Below are 25,834 nucleotides of genomic sequence, written 5' to 3' on the forward strand. Positions count from 1 at the left end.
GCCAAGAACGGGAGGCAAACATTAATCTTTGATTTAAAGCTTTCGTGACTGCAGGGATTCATATTCTTTGTTCTTTCGGTAAAGTCACGTAGCAATTTCCTTGCTGTGGTTTTCACACCTGATGATGATTGCTTGTGTTGCAGTCGAAACGTCGTGAGAATTGTATTGTTTTATATTTTTTATTATTTTATTGTTTCCCTTCTACGTGACTTTACCGAAAGAACCAAGAATATCTATTAATCTATTTACGTATTAAAAGCTCGCTTTCTTCAGGACTGTAAGAGATGAGAGGTCGTCATCCGGCAGTGGATAAATCATGGCTAAAAGGTGATTACTGTTGTTATTATGAGAGTGAGACTACAAGGTATATGGGAGAAACTCACAATATCAAACATATACACACACTTGGCTCTTGTGTGTGTATGCAAGCGCTGGTGAATCGCAGCAGTCCACTATAAAACAAATATCCCCCTTATAGCCTTAACAGAACGTTGGGGCAAGTCTTGTTAGCGAGCATCTATGAAGGCCGGCTTGGCGCACGAGGGGGTTGACCAACATCATGCCCAGCTGCCCTTGTCTCCTTAGTGGCGATGTTTACACACCGCACCAGGTACTCAGTTTAGGCCGAGTCGACCTAAGGGAGGCCCAGGACCGGTTAAAATAAGCGTCACCGTTGTTGGCCGCGAGCGGGAATCGAACCCGGGTCACTGGGCTCGTAGCACAGCGTGCTAACTGCTACACTACCACCACCACCACCACCCCAGTCCACTATGCACACAAATACACCAACAGAGAGGCTTTAGAAAGCACTGTAGTGGTCTCCCTTGGTGTTTTCAGTTAAATTAATATTACATGAGCATGAATTGTTGTTCACCGGCAGAGAGAAGGTTTGAGTGGTATCCTAGAGCACTCTGGTATGCTTGCAAAAAAACTAAAAATAATTGCCCAAGCACACGAAGCAGGGCACTGGTGAAATACAATGTTACATAATCTTACAAACAGTAGCCCCCTGCTAATTAGAATTTTCATCACTTTGTCAATGCACTGCTGGATGAAAGCCTCCATTGCCATCTTGCACCTGTGTACAAGCCAATTAAATTTGATATTTCATATTCAAATAAAAAAAATGGATTCTTACACTGCATCAATCGTAAGTGGAATTGATTTTAAATTGACGGATCAATGCATCGTTACACGGACGGCAAATACGGAAAACCCAGAGGGGAGAAACAAATTCTGCACCGGCCTCAAACGCCAGCCTCGTTAAATAATTCCACGCCAGGGAGAGACCCCCATGTGTAAACTCACTCTTGCAGGATCCTGCTGTCGGTCGTCTGGGGGAAACCGAAGTCCATGACCTCGTCCATGAGCTCGTAGATGATGACAAAGTTGTCCCTAATGCTCTCCTCTTCCAACTCCTTGAAGTACTCACAGAAGACCTGGGAGTGGAGACATGATCCCCCCCCCCCCGACGAGAGAAAAGTTTTGTTTAACTTTACAACGTTAAACTAAACTATTTTGTATTTTACCAGGTCAAGCCCACCGAGTTACGTAGCTCTTTTTCAGAAGCAACCTGGCCACAAATGGATAGCTCCACGAAGTGGCTTATCGCGTTGAAATATATTGCGGCCAAATACTCGAAATGCACGTTTTGAAATGTGGAAGGGAAAACGCAGAGGACCCGGAGAAAAATTCACGCGACCACGGGGGGAGACATGCACACTCCAAATATACAGCAGCAGCAGGCGTCAGTGTCGGGATCGAACACACGACCTCCTGCATACCAAGCGAGGTAGTTAACATTTCCCCCTCCCAACAGTTACTGAGCAGAAGCCCAAAGAGCCAAATCATCAAGCAGCGAGCAACAGTCAAAACTATCAAGAACATGTAGGTTTTCGTGGACAATTTTACAATCATTATGCAGCCTTTTCGAAAAATCAAGCACAAGTTGGCAATGTCAAAATTGCAACCGTTGAAAAGAGTTAATACGTTTCTTGAACTGAGAGAGGTATTGAGAGTTGAGAAGAGTGACAAAGGGAGGGAATTCCAAGGTCACAGCAGTGCGGTGGAAGTAGCAGAACAAAAGGCGTTTAACCAAGTAAGTTGTTGTATAACCTTGACTTAAAACTTTAGTGACTGCAGGAATTCATATTCTTTGGTTCTTTCGGTAAAGTTAAGTAGACAGAATTAAAAAAGAATAAATAATAAAGTGGAAACAAATAATAAAATAAAAACACTAATGTAGACTGTAGCCTGGTTCTTAATCGGAGTGTACCGGCAATCTATAATGTGGACTGTAGCCTGGTGGCTACATTAGTCGTTTGTTTTATTTTTATTATTTTTTGACTTTACCGAAAGAGCCAAAGATTGTTGTGTAACCAGGTAAGCTGTTGTTTATCCAGGTAAGCTGGCAACCCGTCTCTTCATGTGCCCATTCAGACAGGCGGAGCGCGTATGACTGGGTGGGGGGAGGTGGTGTGCCAGGGTTGGAGTGGCCAAGTGGGCAACAGAGGACTTGCCTGATGAGGTGGTCAGGAATCTGGGCCAACACCACACACTCACGTCACCTCGTATCAGTCCCATGAACTTGCTTTTACAGGTCAAATTTATAAGAATGTAATGAATGACCTCAATAGATATTGTCATTACCGATAGATGTCTTGTAATAACACTGTTGCCGTTTTCATACCGCACAATATGATAACGTTTAAACACATTTTTAAAATGAATATTTAATAAAAGTAACCATTAATTGAGACGAAGTGTCATCGTCAGGATGGATTCAAACGAATGGAGCAGTCGTAATGGCGATTGTGGTGCAACCTGGCACAGTTGATGGGCTGTTTTATTTTTACGCGTGTGCACGTCGTGTCACAGTAAAGCATGCCAAAATAACACAGACTTTCGAATTTCAATGATACACAAAATCGCACAGCGCAGAATGTCGTCCAAAAAAATTTGCCGCTGCATATGCAAGCAGGCTCAACCGCCACTAGTTACACAATTAAAATTTGTGCCATGCAACGATTTACCACCCAGCAATTGACATAATCATCGTGTCATCTTATTTTATATTAATCGAGCATGCCTTCACTCAAGGTGCTTAACATTGTAAAAAAAAAAATGGTGACGCAATAGAATGATTGAGATGGCAGACATGTGCAAGGGTTGAGGAATGAGTGACCACGAAAGAGGGGCAACTTAGGGGGCACGAGAGGAAAAGGGAGGGATAAGAAGCAGCAGGGCAGAGGAAGAGAATGGGCAATGGAGAAAACTTAAGTTTTATGTGTTACGTAACTTTGCACCTTACAGCTCACGAGAACTTTAACCCCTGAAAATGTATTCCACTCATATCGTGTCGACATTGAAGGCCGAATTACTCAGAAGCCCCCAAAAACCAGTGAAAAAGAGCTTCATAGCTCATCGGATTCCTCCAGGACAAATACAGATTATGATTTTGAAACCCTTAATCTGGAGCGTGCGGCGTAAATGTTGCAGCAACAGCAGTAACAATCTGACGAGGGATTTTCAAACAAATCACAAACTGGACAAGGGACTGCACAGGAATGAGTGTACGGATAAGCTGGGTGCAGGGCAGGCAAATCTCACCTGGACCATTTTGTAAAGGAAGGCAAAGACGAGGGCAACGTTGGCATTCTTCTTGGAAGTGGCCACAACTGGAAGACCAACACAGTTAAGGAAGCGGTGACACCAAAGCACAGACAACACAGAGCAATGCCTATCTTCTCTACTCTACTTGTGATTATTATCTTGTTCATGTTTTTGTTTGTTGTGGTTGCACCAGAGTCAATAGCCGCATGGCTCACAGGGTTATCTATATATATAAAAAAGGGAAATTTGTGAATGTGTCTGTTCAAAATGTTTAGCATACTCCCCGACATGCAACAAACTTGACATTCGCCATGTGGGTAACTTTCCAGACTGTACACCATGCAAAAATGATTAAAATTTACTTTTGTGTTTTTTTTTTGGTGGGCAGGCGGTGGGCGCAATAATGCATATGTTTTTGCGCGGCAAGTGAGCTGACGTCACATCTGTCATGTGACCCGTATGTGGAAGCGTAACAGAGTGTGCCTGCTGATGTCCCCCCCACAACCCCCCACGGGTACAGTGCCATACAAATGTGTTGCAGGCCTAAGGCGTTCTTTGCGCAGCATTGCTTTATTATTTCAGTCGTTTGCTGCCGTACGCACCTTGAAAGTTGTGTGTCTGCAGCAAGTGCGTGTGTGTGGGTATGTGGGGGGGGGAGCGGTAGTGTGGTGTGTGAACATTGCCACTGGGGGGACAAAGGCGGCCGGGCGTGGTGAATCCAAGTCCCGTGCGAAGCCGGGTAGTAAAGCTAGGACCTAATAAATAAAACTGAAAACTGAATGATCTTCATCGGCTATGCGAGTGTTCTTTATTGAAAGGCTCACGGGCCACTTGCCAGCCCCTGGAGGCCTTTAGTGCGGCCCCTAACGTGAGGCCTCCGACAATACACAACACGTGACAACACCTCATTATCGTGCTGGCAAACTCGATGGTTTCAAATGTGTGATTATCAATGCATAATTGTTTGCATTTTTACCACGTGTGGTTAATGCAGACTTGATGTCTTGTAATAGGTGTCTATTTGTCTTTTGAACATCTAAACACCTGTATTTCTGGCTGTCGCCTCATGAAGCTAGTTGTAATTATTGGCGAAACGTTGTACTCAGTTTGTAAATGTTGTGGCTTGGCTCTCCAACACACCGGTGTGCTGTACTAGTATACTACACTATACACTACACTACACACTAGTGTTGTACTAGTGACGAATTGGCCACGTTCTGTTTACGTGACAACCCTTACTAGTTGGCCGAGTCGGGGTGGTGGCGGGTTTAACGACACAACATTTATATATTTATGCGATCTAACCCAAAATACCTGCATTATGCCTGAATTTATGTCAGACAAGGTAAAGCATTTTTGTCTATACCATTCAACAACTTAATACTGGCAAAAAGGTGGCATAAATATCGTAATGACTGTCAAGCAGGAGTGGGCTTGAACAGGACACGGAAGAAGGGACGACGTCCGGTGGGAGAGACTCATGATGGAGTGGCAGCCAAAGAAGGCAACAAGCCCCAGATATATGTCCACCATGGAGACAGAATGATGAAATCGGCTCATGTGCAGAATTTGTGCATCGCAAGACCATGAGAGATGACGACGTCTTGCAGAGGGCTTAACCCCGCAGTGGATAGATCACGGCTGATGATAAATTAATATCACATCGCAATGTGTAAAGCTGCCAGCATGTTGATGCAAAGCTGCCAGCATGTCGAACAAAGGTATGCAAAATTTAATAACTCTTGGATAAGCAGACATTAGCATGGCAACAATCCAACAGTCAACTTCACCTTAACTCTAAATATTAATCTTGGATGACGTCTCAGTAATGCAGCCAAGAATGTCGATGTGGCTATGTGCATAGGGAAAATAAGTAGATGCACCATCAGCGTTGCACTGAGAAATTGTGTTCCTTCATATTGAAATATTTCGATGTAAAGCTTTCGTGACTGCAGGGATTCATATTCTTGGTTCTTTCGGTAAAGTCACGTAGAAGGGAAATAATAAAATAATACAAAAGCAATTAAATTCTCACGACGTTTCGATTGCAACACAAGCAATCATCATCCATCTCCATCCATTGCTGTGGTTTTCACACCTGATGATTGCTTGTGTTGCAATCGAAACGTCGTGAGAATTTTATCGTTTTCGTTTGTATTATTTTATTATTTCCCTTTCTACGTGACTCTACCGAAAGAACCAGGAATATTCAAACATTTGTTACGACATGTCATCACAATCGTACAAACGGAGTCTTGTCATGAGAAGAGCGATCCATTCGGACCGTTCGCACAGCACCGTAACCTGTCGTGTTAAGAGAATGGCCCACAGACAGAGAGCTACCTCTGAGATCACTTACCTTGGGATCCTTTAAAATGACCTCTATTCCACATAGCATAGGGCAACACTTTTACACCCACCGACCCCGTCGCAGACAGCAATGTTCATCACATGGCAGTTAAACCAATATTCTTAAAGCTCAGAGCTGAAATCTTTTGACAAATGAAGCGCAGAACTAAATTTTATGCGATGAGGGTTTTTTTTTTCTCTCCATCCGCGGGTGAATGGGCTAAGACCATCAACTCACGACACTTCGACAACCCGGTTTTAACCACAGGCGGCGGCGGCTGCTTGGATTTGCACCCGGTTATCTCAGAGGCGCTGGAACGGCAAGCGGCTCTACATCCCGAGTCGCCCGGCCGTCCCTCGGCGCTAACGTGGCTGGCTCTCTTCTCTCGCCTCGACACTGCACACGGGCAAAGGATACGGTAGAGGTTGTTGTGCTTGATCCACAGGAAGCGTACGGGCCCGTGAGCCAGCACCGGCGACACCATCCCCTCCTCCTCGCGCTCCATCAGCGCCGGCAGAAAGTGCTCGATCTCCGACATCTCCACATCGCCGCGGTAGTTGCGACAGATGAGCACCTGCACGGTAAAAGTCCTTCGTCAGCAACGTCAGGAAGATAAGAGATTTGTAACTATTTGTAGGTTGAAATCGATTCTTAAAGAGTCGCAATATATGCATCGAATGGTGCGTGTAAGAACGATTCATTTCCGATTTTGAAGTTTGCTCAATTAACTACCCACGACTCCCTCCACAGTGTAGGGGAGGCCCTCATCAGGGTGTCAGATTGACAAAGGTCTAAGCATGTACTTGCCCATGACCAGATTACCTCTGAAGCCAAGTGGTTCTGAGCCTGGATAATAATGTTCAGTTCTGGAGCTGCGTGGGGTTGTGTGGAGGGCGGCAGAAGGAAAGTGCAGCAAAGTCCATTTCTGTACGGGTGTCCCTCGCTTTGTGCGGTAGATGCTCAAAGTGAAACTGCACGAGACAGCTGTCTGACGAGTGAGCGCACACAGCGCGCACACACGCACACACAATGTTGTCCCACGTCCTACCGCATAGCTGCATCTTAGTGAATTCAAACCGCATCGTATGGCGATTTTTGGGTAGAAATATGATAGCCACATTTACGTGAAAATCACACAAACGGAACCCACATCAAGCGAGAGAAACCTGTACTGTATGCTCACACATCTTTGCTCACCTTCACCAAACAGCATGCACCAGAGTGGTGAAGTGTGGTCAAAGAACCCCATGACGAGAAAGCTATGGGGAGGTACCTCATCCAGCAGTGAATTGACAACGGATTATATATATAGACAAAACATGCCTTACAATGAAACTGGTTTAAAATCCCAATATAACAGGACCCTTTGAATAAGAGTATTGAGACTTAGGCTTTACTGGATAAATACAAGCAGACTTTATTCGCACAGCAAACAAATCCGAACATTCACGTTATATATATTTTTTTATTTTAGATTTCTGCAAATTATGTGGTTTGTATAAAAAAAGTTGTTTATGATTGGTTAACAGAAACTCTGGACACTATGCAGCCACCACGGATTGTACACACCCTACAAGGGCATACAGTGAGGGAAAAAGTATTTGATCCCCTGTTGACTTTGTACGTTTGCCCACTAACAAAGAAATGATCAGTCTATAATTTTACTGGTAGGTTTATTTGAACAGTGAGAGACAGAATAACAACAAAAAAATCCAGAAAAACGCATGTCAAAAATGTTATGAATTGATTTGCATTTTAATGAGGGAAATAAGTATTTGACCCCTCTGCAAAACATGACTTAGTACTTGGTGGCAAAACCCTTGTTGGCAATCACAGAGGTCAGACGTTTCTTGTAGTTGGCCACCAGGTTTGCACACATCTCAGGAGGGATTTTGTGTCACTCCTCTTTGCAGATCTTCTCCAAGTCATTAAGGTTTTGAGGCTGACGTTTGGCAACTCGAACCTTCAGCTCCCTCCACAGATTTTCTATGGGATTAAGGTCTGGAGACTGGTTAGGCCACTCCAGGACCTTAATGTGCTTCTTCTTGAGCCACTCCTTTGTTGCCTTGGCCATGTGTTTTGGGTCATTGTCATGCTGGAATACCCATCCACGACCCATTTTCAATGCCCTGGCTGAGGGAAGGAGGTTCTCACCCAAGATTTGACGGTACATGGCCCCGTCCATCGTCCCTTTGATGTGGTGAAGTTCTCCTGTCCCCTTAGCAGAAAAACACCCCCAAAGCATAATGTTTCCACCTCCATGTTTGACGGTGGGGATGGTGTTCTTGGGGTCATAGGCAGCATTCCTCCACCTCCAAACACGGCGAGTTGAGTTGATGCCAAATAGCTCCATTTTGGTCTCATCTGACCACAACACTTTCATCCAGTTGTCCTCTGAATCATTCAGATGTTCATTGGCAAGCTTCAGATGGGCATGTATATGTGCTTTCTTGAGCAGGGGGACCTTGCGGGTGCTGCAGGATTTCAGTCCTTCACGGCGTAGTGTGTTACCAATTGTTTTCTTGATGACTATGGTCCCAGCTGCCTTGAGATCATTAACAAGATCCTCCCGTGTAGTTCTGGGCTGATTCCTCACCGTTCTCATGATCATTGCAACTCCACGAGGTGAGATCTTGCATTGAGCCCCAGGCCGAGGGAGATTGACAGGTCTTTTGTGTTTCTTCCATTTGCGAATAATCGCACCAATTGTTGTCGCCTTCTCACCAAGGTGCTTGGCAATGGTCTTGTAGCCCATTCCAGCCTTGTGTAGGTCTACAATCTTGTCCCTGACATCCTTGGAGAGCTATTTGGTCTTGGCCATGGTGGAGAGTGTGGAATCTGATTGATTGATTGCTTCTGTGGACAGGTGTCTTTTATACAGGTAACAAGCTGAGATTAGGAGCACTCCCTTTAAGAGTGTATTCCTAATCTCAGCTCGTTACCTGTATAAAAGACACCTGGGAGCCAGAAATCTTTCTGATTGAGAGGGGGTCAAATACTTATTTCCCTCATTAAAATGCAAATCAATTTATAACATTTTCGACATGCGTTTTTCTGGATTTTTTTGTTGTTATTCTGTCTCTCACTGTTCAAATAAACCTAACATTAAAATTATAAGCTGATCATTTCTTTGTCAGTGGGCAAACGTAAGGGGGAATCAATTATTGATGTTATATTCTTTGGGTCATTCGGTAAAGCCACGTAGATAGAAATTAATAATAAAAAAATAAAAATATCACGACGTTTCGATTGCAACACAAGCAATCGTCATCAGGTGAAAAAATATAACGGGAGAGCTGCTGATGATTGCTTGTGTTGCGATCAAAACGTCGTGATATTTTTATTTTATTATTATTAATTTTCTATCTACGTGGCTTTACCGAAAGACTCAAATAATATGAATTCCTGAAATCACGAAAGCTTTAAGTCAAGATTTAATTCTTGATATTCCTGACTGATAATTGCAATAATTCATATAACAATACAATAAAACTGACTCTTTAGAGATGTGGGGTGCTTTCACTCAGCCATCGTTTGAGCAAATGTTGTAAATTATTACTATTGTAGGAAAGATAGCCTGAAATATAATATTTTTGAAAACCTTCATTAAAATATTCTTAGTTTTTTCGGTAAAGTCACGTTGAAGAGAAACAACAAAATAACAAAATATATATAAAACAATAAAAAATTCTCACGACGTTTCGACCATAAGTCCTTTAGAACAAATTATACACTCACCTACGCAGACTCTCATCAATTCCAGAGTTAGGTAACAGAGAATTTGAATGTCTACTCTTGGCAAGGGTACAGCTTGCAGCATCTCCTCCCGCCACCTCTGTCAGTGCTTTTTCCAAACAACAAAGGCGCTCGTGAGACACGTCCAAGGCAGCAAGTAACCAACGGGACGTACTGATAACATCGCTCAATGGGTGGTACAAGACCTGGGGAAGGAATATGAAGAACCACAGTAACATTGTCGCGTGGACGTCAATAAAATATCAGCGTAGTGCCCCCCCCAAAGCTTCGCTCCCCATGAGAACCGTGGGCAATAAAATATCGCCCGTGTGTGTAGACGGCACACCATACGCCAGAATACGAACTCTTTAAACACCACTGATAAGGTATCTCTCGTATAAGCGATATATTGGTGCACTCCTTTTTGCGGTGATATAGGAGAAAGAAAATTAACTATGCTGTGTACACTCTTGAAAACTGTTGTGCAGATGAAAAATCGTTTAGTTAAAGCATGCCAACCTGGGCCAGAAAGTCACCCCCGCTTCCACAGTTGAGTCACAAAATTACTCACACGTCTACCCTCGGCAAGAGCACTGTAAGCGCATCCCCATCACTGTCAGCGCTTTTCCCCAGCAACCAAGGTAGCTCATGGGACAAGTCTCCAGCGGGGAATAACCACGGGATACGCTCACTGCCATCGCTCACGGGAGGACAGGGCCACGGGGAAGGAATGTGAAGATTTGACCACAGTTACATCACCGCATAGACGTCGATAAGAGATTACTGTGTGTGTGTGTGCAATGCCTCCCAAAGCTACAATCCCACGAGAATCTGGGGACGATCAAATAAAGGTCACTGGGATCAGCGACGCAGCACAAGGCAGCTGCCGCACGGCAGCTCAACCCGAGGGGGGCAGCATAAATGCCGCCGGATGACTCGGGCGATATCGTTTCTTTACAGTTATCGGAAATATGATTGATTGTGCCAACCGTTCCAACAATGGAACATGTTGTGGAACAGGCGTCACGATGTGATCTGCGTTTTCGTGCGAGTGAAAACAATTGTTCGGACGAAAGAAAAAAGTTGGCAAGCGCAACTTGAGAGATTGACCATCGGCAAAACATTAACCGCAGTCATCAGGTACACTGCATTACCGAAGAAAAATAATGTAATTTTCTGTCCATCTAAACCAGGGGTCTGCAATCTGGGGCTCTTTAAGGATTGCTTCGTGACAGCAGTCCTTAAAGAGGCAGGGTGAGGTAATTGCGGCCAATGAAACATTGCGGGTATTTTTACAGAGTTCGAAAAAAATGCCCGCCTCTTGTTATTTTGGTTGCCGACCGCATCACCATGGAAGCTCAGTTCAGAAGGGAAACAATAAAAATAAATATATTTTTTATATAATAAATATATTTGTATTATTTTATTGTTTCCCTTCTACGTGATTTTACCGAAAGCACCAAGAATATGAATCCCTGTAGTTACGAAAGCTTTAAATCAAAATAGGTACATCGTTATATAGTGGAATTCAAATTGTCCCCATGTTCTTATAAAAAGTCCATTCTCATGGCAAGCCCAACCTTTTACTCATACAGCTATTGATGGCATATTCCCACAGAGCGGTGGAATCTGACTAAGTGGTATTAATTTTACACACCTTGGCTAGACTATTAGTATTATTATTCCGCTTATTCACTCAGAAAAACCTCACCGAGTCTCAAGACTTGTTTTCAGGAGGGTCCTGCCAAGTTTTTTGCAGTGGGGTCCAATGATGCTATGCATAATCCCAATTGGGATCCATAAGAAGTTTTTGGGTTAGATCGCATAAATATATAAATGTTGTGTCGTTAAAACCCGCCACCACCCGACACAGCCAACTAGTAAGGGTTGTCACGTAAACAGAACGTGGCCAATTCGTCACTAGTACAACACACCGGTGTGTTGGAGAGCCAAGCTACAACATTTACAATCTGAGTACGACGTTTCGCCAGTAATTACAACTAGCTTCATCAGGCGACAGCCAGATTTGTGGAGAAGCCTATTAACGTTTTGTTCCTTATATAGAGGCGTAGATGTGTTGACCACGCTTCTGTGCTCTAGCACAATGTTGGGGGGAGAGGGGGTTAATGAGGCAACGCACATGATGCATGCGCATTATGCGAGCCCTTTGAACTTGTCCTTCTTGTGTCGGGTGGTGGCAGGTTTTGATAACACATTTATATATATTCTTGATTCTTTCGGTAAAGTCAAGTAAAAGGGAAATACACAGCAGGAAAATGTTCACACCTGATGATGATTGCTTGTGTTGCAATCGAAACGTCGTGAGAATTTTATTGTTTTATTTTTATTATTTCCCTTCTACGTGACTTTACCAAAAGAACCAAGAATATGAATCCCTGCAGTCACGAAAGCTTTAAATCGACATTTATATATTTACGCGATCTAACCCAAAAACCTCTATCATGGATGATATTGGTCGCGAAAGCCTACGTGTTAAACCCAATTGGGATGTTTGGCCAATACCAGTTACACGGAGCATGTTTTAGCTATGGGGGGCAGGTTAGCAAAGCAGCCAGACTAAAGCCATGCAGCACATAGACGGGGGGAAACATAAAAACGCCACGCAGAAAGGTGCCCAAGTCGGGAATCGAACCCAGGCCCTTCTTGCTGTGAATCACAAGTCTTCCCAAAGCTCAACCCCCGCTGCCCATGTTGATGATGGGCTGGGTGGACCTTGGCATATATTTTGAGCTCGTGTCGTTGCGATGAGCTCGGTGCTTTTCAAACATGAGCACACATCCTGGTGCGATTTATAGAGAGCAAGCAGCATTGAAATAATTTCAAGGGCATAACCTGCATTAATCTGAACTGTCAATATCGTGAGTAAATCCTAAGATAGCTGCAGTTAGTTATGATCTAATTCACTTATCGAGAAAGGAAATTACATTTATTAATTAACGTTTTAGTATTCGGCTGGTTGACGCAATGTTTGGGAGTGAGCGCCTCACAATCTTAAGGTTGTGAGTTCGACTCCTGGTCTTGGAGGGTGGTGGAGTGGATGGACTCTGTCCTTCATGCCTACTGGAGTCTACCAAAATGAGGTTGTCCTGTGAATATACTCACACCTGCCATCAACTTCACACACAAATGATCTATTCACTGCTGGATGAAGCATCATATCCCCATTATTACACTGGGACCTTAAACGCTAAAATTTTGTCCAAGTCCTGCCCACAAGCCGATCTCATCACGACCAGATCCTCAACAGACATCCTCTCTCGGAAAAGTTTCCCTATTTTTTTGGCTGCCATTCAGTCTTTGGTCTCGACCACCAGCCATAGTCCTCTCGAGCACCTGGGTCGTGCACAAGCCCACTTTACACTTTGCAATCGGTCAATACGATGTCTCGATCGTGGGAGTTTGCTCTCTCTGACCTGTCCGTGTTCCTCGTTCCGTCTCTCAGTGTAATAACAAGCAAGCAACCTTTTGATTTAAAGCTTTCGTGACTGCAGTAATTCATATTCTTATCTGCCTCTGTGTGGCATGAATTCGGAACACCCAAAGAAAACCTACCACACCTACAAATGACTAATGCTCATATCTCCAGCATGTTTACAACTCCATTTCCTCTACAGTCAACTACTGGCAATCTCACAGCCCAACAGGTTTGGGAGTTTCAAAAATCTCGGTGTGATCCACCAACCCTTTCCTCTAAAGTGCTGGATTCACGATATGCACCACTACACCCTATCACTTGTCCATTAAGAACTTCTTTTTCCTACGTGAATTTTTTTGTTAACGGGTCGCGCAAAATACAATCACAATTTAGGATAACTTTTACTGACCCGTTGAGATAAAAAGACCGAAATAAATCAGTAGCAGCGGGGCTTGGACAGGACACGTAGATGGTAGCGATGAGTGCGAGAGTAGAGACTAACGACGGAGTGACAGCCAAAAGGACAGAACAAACCCATTGAGACGACGGAGCAATGAGATCGGCTCCTACGCATGAAGGCGCTCGACGTATTTGGTGCGTCGCAGGACATCGGCAGATTTCAATTTTCATTTATTAGGAGGTACAACCCTGTGAGCCATGCGGCGGCGGCGGCTCTCGACTCGGGTGCAACCGCAACAAAACACGAAAACGTGAACAAGAAACATCTCAAAAGTGACCGCGTGCGCACACAGAAAAAAAATCCCTGGGAAAAGAACAGCAAAGTCTTCCAGGGCAAAAACGCACCGCAGATGGCGACGGCCAGGGGATTGGCCTTCCTTCCATCCAGCCGTGGATCTAGCACGGCCCGACGGCAAACATTTACGCCGACGTACATACAACAACAACAAAAACAACTCTGCATATCGGTGCATTTGCTCCGCAACTGCGTGCGCACATACAAAGTGATGTGGACACACCAGCCCCGAGCGCGACATCGCAACAAGCCGGCTACCAAAATTCACGCCGCACACCCCCGGGCAGCAAATGCGGTCAAGGCTCTCCCCTTGCCTGCAAGTTGACAGCACCGATGACGGGACAAAGGTCATTCGCCCACGGTTAATTGGCTCCCGTGTGCTCTGCCGGTCACAGCGGACCACTTTTTTTAAAACACATCCGCCGCAGTATCAGGCCAAGGCAGAGGAGGGTATACAGTGGCTCGCTTGCAATGTGCCTAGTCATAGTTCACAGGGATACATGTAACCCCGCAGCTTACTGGATGTCCGTCCCGTGCAAACATAGCTCACGCAGTGATTAACCAAAGCAGCGTCACAAGCATAGCTAATAGCGTAGTCCCCTCGTTATAGAATCCAGGGAGAGAGCGGTGCACAAAACCCAGCAAGTGTGTAGAGGCATAGCTGCTAGAGTAGAACATATCTACAGTACTATATAGTTACCAGTATAACCCACAGCAGCGTATAGGCATTGACCGTATCCTAGTATTTTTCGATTTAAAGCTTTCGTGACCGCAGGGATTCATCTTCTTGGTTCTTTCGGTAAAGTCACCACGTAGCAGGGAAATAATAAAAATAAAACATAATAAAATAAAATTCTCACGACGTTTCGGCCACAACACAAGTAGCCTTCCTCAGGTGAAGAAACAAAAAGACGTATCCTCAGTACTTGGCCATAACATTAGTCAGCGTAGAGGCACATAGCTCATAGCACAGTACTTCACCAATGAACATGCAAACATTCAGTGTCGACACAGCTAACAGCACATAGACCATCGTCAGTGTAACTGGCATAATTAATAATGTATTGCTTAATCCCAGCCAAGAAGACAAATCCAATCATGTGCGCGCCTAGCCAGAGTAGAAGCATTGCTCAATGGCAGAATAATTAACAACAGGATGATGAACCCATCGGCGCACGCAGCTAACTACATGTGGAATTGTCCACGTGGGCAGTACTTAGGCAGTGTATAGACAAAGCCCATAGCATAGCGCCTAGCCAACAAGGGTCCAGACAGTCCCACGGCATTTGACCTCGCAGCAGTTGTGTAAGTGCGAGCCATAGCCCAACCAAAGTGCACAGGAATAGCACCCAGCATAGTCTCCGGCCAGTGTAGATACAGCTCACGGTAAATTTGCGTGCGGTTAAAGCCCATGGCATAGCTGCTATACAGGGTGTACAGGTACAAACAGTGTACAGACACAGCACATGGTAAGGCTTATTCACTCGGGTAGGCAGAACCCATAGTAGGCACATAGCTCAAATGGCACAGCATTGCTCTCAAGACATCGCGAAACAACAACACAGACTGTATTCCAGAAGGATATGCACAGCACACCACACAATGACATGTAGGCATAGCTCACCACATAAGCATATGCAGACACAGCACACCACACAAGCATATGTAGGCATAGCTCACCATTAAATCACAAGTATAGCTCACCACACAATTGTATGTAGGCATAGCTCACCACACAAGCATATGCAGACACAGCACACCACACAATGACATATAGGCATAGCTCACCACACAAGCATATGTAGGCATAGCTCACCACACAAGCATATGTAGGCATAGCTCACCACACAAGCATATGTAGGCATAGCTCACCACACAATTGTATGTAGACATAGCTCACCACACAATTGTATGTAGACATAGCTCACCACACAAGCATATGTAGACATAGCTCACCACACAAGCATATGCAGACATAGCTCACCACACAAGCATATGTAGACATAGCTCACCACACAAGGATATGTAGACACAGCTCACCAAACAAGCATATGCAGACACAGCACACCACATAATTGTATGTAGACGTAGCTCACCACACAAGCATATCCAGACAGCTCACCACACAAGCATATGCAGACAGCTCACCACACAAGCATATATAGACATAGCTCACCACACAAGCATATATAGACATAGCTCACCACACAAGGATGTGTACGCATAGCTGAGACACAGCCAGCACAGCAGTTCCTACCTTCCCCTTGAGGTCCAGTATGAACACAGCCGAGGCGGACATAGCAATGTCTTGTCTCTCTCTCTCCACGTGCCTCGTCTCGCCTCCACCAGGTCGCCTCCTGGCCGTGTCCGCGTGTCTCCGCGTGTCTCCAGCCCCGTGTCTCTGCGATCCCACGTGCGTCTCAATGTGTCTCGTCTCACCCTAGGTGTCTCCAGGTCATGTCTCGATTGACCCTAGTATCTTGTCTCACTCGGTCTTGTTCCCCCCCTCCTCCTCCCCTAAGTTGCCTTACACGCGGTGTCTACCAGTCTCCAGGTCAGTCTCGGGGTGTCCAGAGCCCGCAAGGTTGTCTCCTGTCCCTCACTGCTGTCTCCCCTCGTGTCTCGCCTCGTGTCTCGCCTAGTGTCTCCCCTAGTGTCTCGCCTAGTGTCTCCCCTAGTGTCTCGCCTAGTGTCTCCCCTAGTGTCTCGCCTAGTGTCTCGCCTAGTGTCTCACCTAGTGTCTCCCCTAGTGTCTCTAGAGTGTCTCCCCTAGTGTCTCCAGAGTGTCTCCCCTAGTGTCTCCCCTTGTGTCTCCCCTAGTGTCTCCCCTAGTGTCTCCAAAGCGTCTCCCCTAGTGTCTCCAGAGTGTCTCCCCTAATGTCTCTAGAGTGTCTAAGTTCGCCTGCACAACCACGCGTGTCTCGCTTGGGTCTCCTGTGTGAAGGAACCGGGTAACCCGGTTCCCTAAAAAGGGAAGCGGGGAACCGGTTCTGACGCGCGACTCGCAAGGCTTGGAACCGGATCCAAGCCACGCTCCTACCCAAACGCTACAATTACATAAGCATCCCCTAACCATTAATTATTAAAACATATAATTGCAATGTTCAATTAAAGCTTTCGTGACTGCAGTAATTCATATTCTTTGGGTCTTTCGGTAAAGGCACGTAGATAGAAAATATAAATGAAATATCACGACGTTTCGATCGCAACAAAAGCAATCGTCATCAGGTGAAAAAAATATAGCGAGAGAGCTGCTGAGGCAGGATGTTATAAAGGTTTGAGATTTTTTTAAATTCTATTTTATTTTTAAAAAATAATACGAAAATGATTTTATTTTTTTACTAAAAATAATAAAATGAAAAATAATAAAAACAAAAAAAACACTAATGCAGACTGCAGCCTGGTTTTTAATCAGGGTACACTCACAAAGTCACGTAAAAAAAAGTTAATACAATAAAAATAGAATTATAATGATAAAAAAACAAAAAAAACACTAATGTTGACTGTAGCCTGGTTTTAAACCGGAGTACAGTCTCCATTAAGAACCAGGCTACAGTCTACATTAGTGTATTTTTATTATTTTTATTCACTTTTTTTACGTGACTTTACCGAAAGAACCAAAGAACGTGAATTCTTAGAGTCACGAAAGTTATGTAAAAAAAATAAACACAATTGTGTTACATTCTGATCTTTATTACAGTGACAACAGAATTATAATTCCATAAAGAACATTTATGACAGAGTATATCTATGACAGTTATAGAGACACAATTATCCCATAAACAAAATTCTGATACGCAAAATTATATTGATTAAAGTTATAACACAATTGCAACGCAATAAAACTAAACCCAATTATTGTAAACATAATTGTGTTAATGGTGTTCACAATACAATTGCAAAAACAATGACACAAGTTTAATGTTTAGCACAGCTCAGAACAACGCAATTACAAAGCTCATTACAGTAGCGATAGCAAAATGTAACTGGAAACAATAATCAACGCAGTTACAATGAAAACCATTATACTGTGTAGGAACCTCCTGGTTACACCACCAGCCCACAGGGGAGTATTGTGTCCGTCCGTCCGTCGTGCATCCGAAAATGGGAGGGGTGGGGCTGGCTGGGGAGGGGAGGGTGGGGAGGGGCTGGGTAGGGAGGGAGGGGCTGGGTGGGGAGAGTGGGGAGGGGCTGGGTGGGGAGGGGCTGGGTGGGGGATGGGAGGGGTGGGGCTGGGTGGGGGGGGGCTGGTCACCCCGTGGTGCCCTTATAAAACTCAACGTTTAACCTACTCACGCCGGCTTGTGCCCGCCCTCACAGTCGGGCATATTTGCGGAATACACCACATGGTGCCGCCGTTGACCCTGGCCATTGACCGAGCAACCCAACGTTCCTACCAGCTACCACCGCAGGAATGTGTTATTTTTCTGTGGTTATAAAGACAGCAGTTATAATCCCATACACAAACTTTAAACTGAACGAGGCTCCACGTGGTTCTGCTGCTGAGACCCTAATAGTCTAAACCGGTCCAGGGTTTGATTACGTTAACACAATGCTGCTGCTTGTAAAATATTAATTACTCTGGATAACCAACAGGGCAGATATATTACAATGTTAATTACATACATAACCACAGGGCACAATTGCAACATACTAATAATAACTTACATATATAATGTTCTCAACAAAATTATACCGTACTGTAATTATAATAACTACAATACCATACAATGTAACACAAAGCCGCAATCAATACATAATTTGTTATAATTAGCACAATTAAGTGTTGCCATAAATAGAACCAATCTCCATATATATAAAAAAGGCAAAGTTGTGATTACCTGTCTGTTAAAAATGTTTTGCGTACTTCCCGACATGCAACAAACTTGAAATTTGGCATGTGGGTACTTTCCAGACTGACAAAAAGTCAGACCCCCCTCAAATATGACGTCACAAAGCTCTGCCCCCCCCCCCCAAAAATTAAACATGCTTCAAATCGCTTTAAACTATTGTCATTGTAGTGCGTATTTAATGTGGCGCTGCACTCTGATGTTGTAGGAGAAAACATTTATTAAAAATTTGATTTAATTAAGTAGAACGTGTTGTCTATATTTATTTAAAGTTGCGCATTTTGATGTGACGTCACATTTCTCAACCCCCCCCCCCTCTCGTCACACATCGTCACAAATGTCTGACCCCCCCCCCCAGGTGCGTGACGTCATTTATGGACGGCCCCGTTGGTGAAGACACGAGTCACGTTTCAAGTTTATTTTTGTAGTCAACGAGGTGATAACTCGAGACGGAGCAAGCGTGAGTCTCACGCGCAAATAAGTGGCCTGTATGACCGCCGAACTTCGTTCGCACCGTACGTAGAGGAGCTTTAAGTCTGCGAGTAGGATGCGGTGAATGGCAGTGCATGATCCCAGTTGGGTAATGTTGCGGTGTAAATGTTCCCAATTTGGACGCTGACGCAGGCACACAATGAGCTGCTCTTCCGCATTACGTCAGAGGATCTGTAACGTCCACATGCGGTGTGCAGGAGTTACTGCGTTGCCATTAGCACACCTGTCAACCCCTTATCAGTGCCTACCTTGTTACAGACCAATTCAGATCTTATTGGTCACCCCGTGGCCTTTATAAATGTCAACGTGCATCCTGCAAAGTCCCATCACAAGGGAGAAACACAAACAAATATATTTTTTTTTAAAAAAAAATTCCCGTATTGAAACGGCTGTACGCCGTATGGACCTGAAAACTCAATTTCCCTCTACAAGAATCCGGGGTAAACCATGTGGGTTGACAGCGATGCATTATGTACAGGTTATTAACACCGGCAGCATTAGTCAGGGCGGCCGCTCGGTTCGAACCGCCACCCTCAGCAGCAACTAGCGGCGAACGCACAGCCGTTGCGTTCTGCTGCACTGCCCACAAACGTAACATTCTCGGGAGGGGTCCCGCTTCCAATTCCACTTCGTTCGAAGGCGATCGGTGTTGTTATCGATTCATTATCGAGTGGTGATCACCTCGCACAGCGTGGTGCCGCGCCGGTCTGCGAGACTGGCAGTGATTGGTGGTCTCCACGAGTTCGGCGACCAATGGGGAAGGAAATACCTAAAGATCGGAAGGTGGTTTGCTCTTAGGGCAGATCTGCGAGTCTCTATGTGTGAGTCCATGGGTCTATGTGTGAGTCTATGGGTCTCTGTGTGAGTCTATGGGTCTATGTTTGAGTCTATGGGTTCTATGTTTGAGACTATGGGTTCTATGTTTGAGTCTATGGGTCTATGTGTGAGTCTATAGGTCTATGTGTGAAACCATGGGTCTATGTGTGAGTCTATGGGTCTATGTGTGAGTCTATGGGTCTATGTGTGAGTCTATGGGTCTCTGTGTGAGTCTATGGGTCTCTTGTGTGAGTCTATGGGTTATATGTTTGAATCTATGGGTTCTATGTTTGAGTCTATGGGTCTATGTGTGAGTCTATGGGTCTCTGTGTGACACTATAGGTCTATGTTTGAGTCTATGGGTTCTATGTTTGAGACTATGGGTTCTATGTTTGAGTCTATGTGTCTATGTGTGAGTCTATAGGTCTATGTGTGAGCCCATGGGTCTATGTGTGAGTCTATGGGTCTATGTGTGAGTCTATGGGTCTATGTGTGAGTCTATGGGTCTCTGTGTGCGTCTATGGGTCTCTTGTGTGAGTCTATGGGTTCTATGTTTGAGTCTATGGGTTCTATGTTTGAGTCTATGGGTCTATGTGTGAGTCTATGGGTCTATGTGTGAGTCTATGGGTCTCTGTGTGAGTCTATGGGTCTCTTGTGTGAGTCTATGGGATCTATGTTTGAGTCTATGGGTTCTATGTTTGAGTCTATGGGTCTATGTGTGAGTCTATGGGTCTCTGTGTGAGACTATGGGTCTATGTGTGAGTCTATGGGTCTCTGTGTGAGACTATGGGTCTCTTGTGTGAGTCTATGGGTCTATGTGTGAGTCTATGGGTCTATGTGTGAGTCTATGGGTCTATGTGTGAGTCTATGGGTCTATTGTGAGTATATGGGTTCTATGTTTGAGTCTATGGGTCTATGTGTGAGTCCATGGGTCGTTGAGTCTTTGGGCCTGTGTGTGAGTCTATGCGTCTATGTGTGAGTTAATGTGTGAGACTATGGGTCGTTGAGTCTATGGGTCCATGTGTGAGTCCATGGGTCGTTGAGTCTATGGGTCTCTGTGTGAGACTATGAGTCTCTTGTGTGAGTCGTTTATGGGTTTATGTGTGAGTCGTCTATGGGCATCTGTTTGAGTCGTCTGTGGGTCTCTGTGTGAGTCTATGAGTCTCTTGTGTGAGTCGTCTATGGGTCTATGGGTCTCTTTGTGAGTCGTCCGTGGGTCTCTGTATGAGTCTATGGGTCCCTGTGTGAGTATGGGTCTGTGTGTGAGTCTACGGGTTTCTGTATAAATCTATAGGATTCTGTAGGTCTCAACGTGAGACTACGGGTCTCTGTATAAATCTATAGGATTCTGTAGGTCTCTACGTGAGGCTACGGGTCTCTGTATAAATCTATAGGATTCTGTAGGTCTCTACGTGAGGCTAAGGGTCTCTGTATAAAACTATAGGATTCTCTAGGTCTGTACGTGAGTCGACGGCTTTGTTTAAATCTATAGGATTCTGTAGGTCTCTACGTGAGTCTACGGGTCTCTGTATAAATCTATAGGATTCTGTAGGTCTCTACGTGAGTCTACGGGTCTCTGTATAAATCTATAGGATTCTGTAGGTCTCTACGTGAGGCTACGGGTCTCTGTATAAATCTATAGGATTCTGTAGGTCTCTACGTGAGTCTACGGGTCTCTGAATAAATATATAGGATTCTGTAGGTCTCTACGTGAGTCTACAGTCTCTTTATAAATCTATAGGATTCTGTAGGTCTCTACATGAGTCTACGGGTCTCTGTATAAATCTATAGGATTTTGTAGGTCTCTACGTAAGTCTACGGGTCTCTGCGTAAATCTATAGGATTCTGTAAGTCTCTACGTGAGGCTACGGGTTTCTGTAAAAATCTATAGGATTCTGTAGGTCTCTACGTGAGTCTACGGGTCTCTGTACACATCTATAGGATTCTGTAGGTCTCTACGAGAGTCTACGGGTCTTTGAATAAATCTATAGTATTCTGTAGGTCTCTACGTGAGTCTACAGTCTCTGTATAAATCTATAGGATTCTGTAGGTCTCTACGTGAGTCTACAGGTCTCTATATAAATCTATAGGATTCTGTAGGTCTCTACGTGAGGCTACGGGTCTCCGTGTGAGTCTTTGGGTCTCTGTGTGAGCCTATGGGTCCCTGTAGGAGTATGGGTCTGTGTGTGAGTCTACGGGTCTCTGTATAAATATATAGGATTCTGTAGGTATCTACGTGATTCTACGGGTCTCTGTATAAATCTATAGGATTCTGTAGGTCTCTACGTGAGTCTACGGGTCTCTGTATAAATCTATAGGATTCTGTAGGTCTCTACGTGAGGCTACGCGTCTCTGTATAAATCTATAGTATTCTGTAGGTCTTTATGTGAGTCTACGGGTCTCTGTATAAATCTATAGGATTCTGTAGGTCTCTACGTGAGTCTACGGGTCTCTGTATAAATAAATAGGATTCTGTAGGTCTTTACGTGAGGCTACGGGTCTCTGTATAAATCTATAGGATTCTGTAGGTCTCTACGTGAGGCTATGGGTGTCCTTGTGAGTCTTTGGGTCTATGTGTGAGTCTATGGGTCCCTGTATGAGTATGGGTCTCTACGTGAGGCTACGGGTCTCTGTATAAATATATAGGATTCTGTAGGTCTCTACGTGAGGCTATGGGTTTCTGTGTGAGTCTTTAGGTCTCTGTGTGAGTCTATGGGTCTCTGTGTGAGTCTATGGGTCTCTGTGTGAGTCTGTGGGTCTCTGTGTGAGTCTATGGGTCTCTACGTGAGGCTATGGGTCTCTGTGTGAGTCTTTGGGTCTCTGTGTGAGTCTATGGGTCCCTGTGTGAGTATGGGTCTGTGTGTGAGTTTACAGGTCTCTGTATAAATCTATAGGATTCTGTAGGTTTCTACGTGAGTCTACGGGTCTCAGTGTGAGTCTTTGGGTCTCTGTGTGAGGCTATGGGTCTCTATGTGAGTCTTTGGGTCTCTGTATGAGTCGATGGGTCCCTGTGCGAGTATGGGTCTGTGTGTGAATCTACGGGTCTCTGTATACATATATAGGATTCTGTAGGTCTCTACGTGAGTCCACGGGTCTCTGTATAAATCTATAGGATTATGTAGGTCTCTACGTGAGTCTACAGGTCTCCGTATAAATCTATAGGATTCTGTAGGTCTCTGCGTGAGGCTATGGGTCTCCGTGTGAGTTTTTGTGTCTCTGTATGAGTCTATGGGTCCCTGTGTGAGTATGGCTCTGTGTGTGAGTCTACGGGTTTCTGTATAAATCTATAGTATTCTGTAGGTATCTACGTTAGGCTACGGGTCTCTGTATACATCTATAGGATTCTGTAGGTCTCTACGTGAGTTTACGGGTCTCTGTATAAATCTATAGAATTCTGTAGGTCTCTACGTGAGTCTACGGGTCTCTGTATAAATCTATAAGATTCTGTAGGTCTCTACGTGAGTCTACGGGTCTCTGTATAAATCTATAGGATTCTGTAGGTCTCTACGTGAGTCTACGGGTCTCCGTGTGAGTCTTTGGGTCTCTGTGTGAGTCTTTGCGTCTCTGTATGAGTCTATGGGTCCCTGTGTGAGTATGGGTCTGTGTGTGAGTCTACGGGTCTCTGTATAAATCTATAGAATTCTGTAGGTCTCTACGTGAGTCTACGGGTCTCTGTATAAATCTATAAGATTCTGTAGGTCTCTACGTGAGTCTACGGGTCTCTGTATAAATCTATAGGATTCTGTAGGTCTCTACGTGAGTCTACGGGTCTCTGTATAAATCTATAGGATTCTGTAGGTCTCTACGTGAGGCTACGGGTCTCCGTGTGAGTCTTTGGGTCTCTGTATGAGTCTATGGGTCCCTGTGTGAGTATGGGTCTGTGTGTGAGTCTACGGGTCTCTGTATACATCTATAGGATTCTGTAGGTCTCTACGTGAGTCTACGGGTCTCTGTATAAATCTATAGGATTCTGTAGGTCTCTACGTGAGTCTACAGTCTCTGTATAAATCTATAGGATTCTGTAGGTCTCTACGTGAGTCTACGGGTCTCCGTGTGAATCTTTGGGTCTCTGTGTGAGTCTTTGCGTCTCTGTATGAGTCTATGGGTCCCTGTGTGAGTATGGGTCTGTGTGTGAGTCTACGGGTCTCTGTATAAATCTATAGGATTCTGTAGGTCTCTACGTGAGTCTACGGGTCTCCGTGTGAGTCTTTGGGTCTCTGTGTGAGTCTTTGCGTCTCTGTATGAGTCTATGGGTCCCTGTGTGAGTATGGGTCTGTGTGTGAGTCTACGGGTCTCTGTATAAATCTATAGGATTCTGTAGGTCTCTACGTGAGTCTACAGTCTCTGTATAAATCTATAGGATTCTGTAGGTCTCTACGTGAGTCTACAGTCTCTGTATAAATCTATAGGATTCTGTAGGTCTCTACGTGAGTCTACGGGTCTCCGTGTGAGTCTTTGGGTCTCTGTATGAGTCTATGGGTCCCTGTGTGAGTATGGGTCTGTGTGTGAGTCTACGGGTCTCTGTATAAATCTATAGGATTCTGTAGGTCTCTACGTGAGTCTACGGGTCTCCGTGTGAGTCTTTGGGTCTCTGTATGAGTCTATGGGTCCCTGTGTGAGTATGGGTCTGTGTGTGAGTCTACGGGTCTCTGTATAAATCTATAGGATTCTGTAGGTCTCTACGTGAGTCTACAGTCTCTGTATTAATCTATAGGATTCTGTAGGTCTCTACGTGAGTCTACGGGTCTCCGTGTGAATCTTTGGGTCTCTGTGTGAGTCTTTGCGTCTCTGTATGAGTCTATGGGTCCCTGTGTGAGTATGGGTCTGTGTGTGAGTCTACGGGTCTCTGTATACATCTATAGGATTCTGTAGGTCTCTACGTGAGTCTACGGGTCTCTGTATACATCTATAGGATTCTGTAGGTCTCTACGTGAGTCTACGGGTCTCTGTATACATCTATAGGATTCTGTAGGTCTCTACGTGAGTCTACGGGTCTCTGTATAATTCTATAGGATTCTGTAGGTCTCTACGTGAGTCTACGGGTCTCTGTATAAATCTATAGGATTCTGTAGGTCTCTACGTGAGTCTACAGTCTCTGTATAAATCTATAGGATTCTGTAGGTCTCTACGTGAGTCTACGGGTCTCTGTATAAATCTATAGGATTCTGTAGGTCTCTACGTGAGTCTACAGTCTCTGTATAAATCTATAGGATTCTGTAGGTCTCTACGTGAGTCTACGGGTCTCTGTATAAATCTATCGGATTCTGTAGGTCTCTACGTGAGTCTACGGGTCTCCGTGTGAGTCTTTGGGTCTCTGTGTGAGTCTTTGCGTCTCTGTATGAGTCTATGGGTCCCTGTGTGAGTATGGGTCTGTGTGTGAGTCTACGGGTCTCTGTATAAATCTATAGGATTTTGTGGGTCTCTACGTGAGTCTACGGGTCTCTGTATAAATCTATAGGATTCTGTAGGTCTCTACGTGAGTCTACGGGTCTCTGTGTGAGTGTAGAAGTCCAGGCGGTGGGACGCAATTAGAGCGGTGATGGGACTAGCACGTCTCCAACCTCCGTCATGATTACGTCTCTCTCAGTCGGTTGACGTGCGTGAACAGTCGAACTGCCCGCGCAATCTAAATGTATACCCCTTGGGATTGTTGCCTCTCATCTCTCGGCCCGAGGTTAATAAAGATACACTGGCGCAGCCCTGCAATCTGCCAGCTCGCGCAACTGCTGGCGGAAAGGTCCACACTAGAGTGAGTTCTAGAGAGCTCCCACCTCCATCTAGAGCAGTGC

General features: G+C 44.8%; 1 protein-coding gene across 1 annotated transcript in view; it reads right to left on the reverse strand.

Annotated features, from left to right (window-relative positions):
- The window catches only part of LOC116951955 (AP-1 complex subunit mu-1), a 36,593-nt gene extending 19,750 nt beyond the window's left edge, over positions 1-16,843 (reverse strand). Inside the window, exons 1-4 of the mRNA XM_032970876.2 lie at positions 16,145-16,843; positions 6,380-6,536; positions 3,610-3,677; positions 1,309-1,439 (exon numbers count right to left, since the gene is read on the reverse strand). Coding sequence (XP_032826767.1) covers positions 1,309-1,439; positions 3,610-3,677; positions 6,380-6,536; positions 16,145-16,186 — 398 coding nt within the window. The 5' untranslated portion in view covers positions 16,187-16,843. The remainder of the gene's footprint in view (positions 1-1,308; positions 1,440-3,609; positions 3,678-6,379; positions 6,537-16,144) is intronic.
- Between the last annotated feature and the right edge of the window lie 8,991 nt (positions 16,844-25,834).

This window comes from Petromyzon marinus, chromosome 44, assembly GCF_048934315.1.
Source record: "Petromyzon marinus isolate PM22_M1 ecotype Great Lakes invasive population chromosome 44, UKy_Petmar_22M1.pri1.0, whole genome shotgun sequence".
NCBI lineage: Eukaryota > Metazoa > Chordata > Hyperoartia > Petromyzontiformes > Petromyzontidae > Petromyzon > Petromyzon marinus.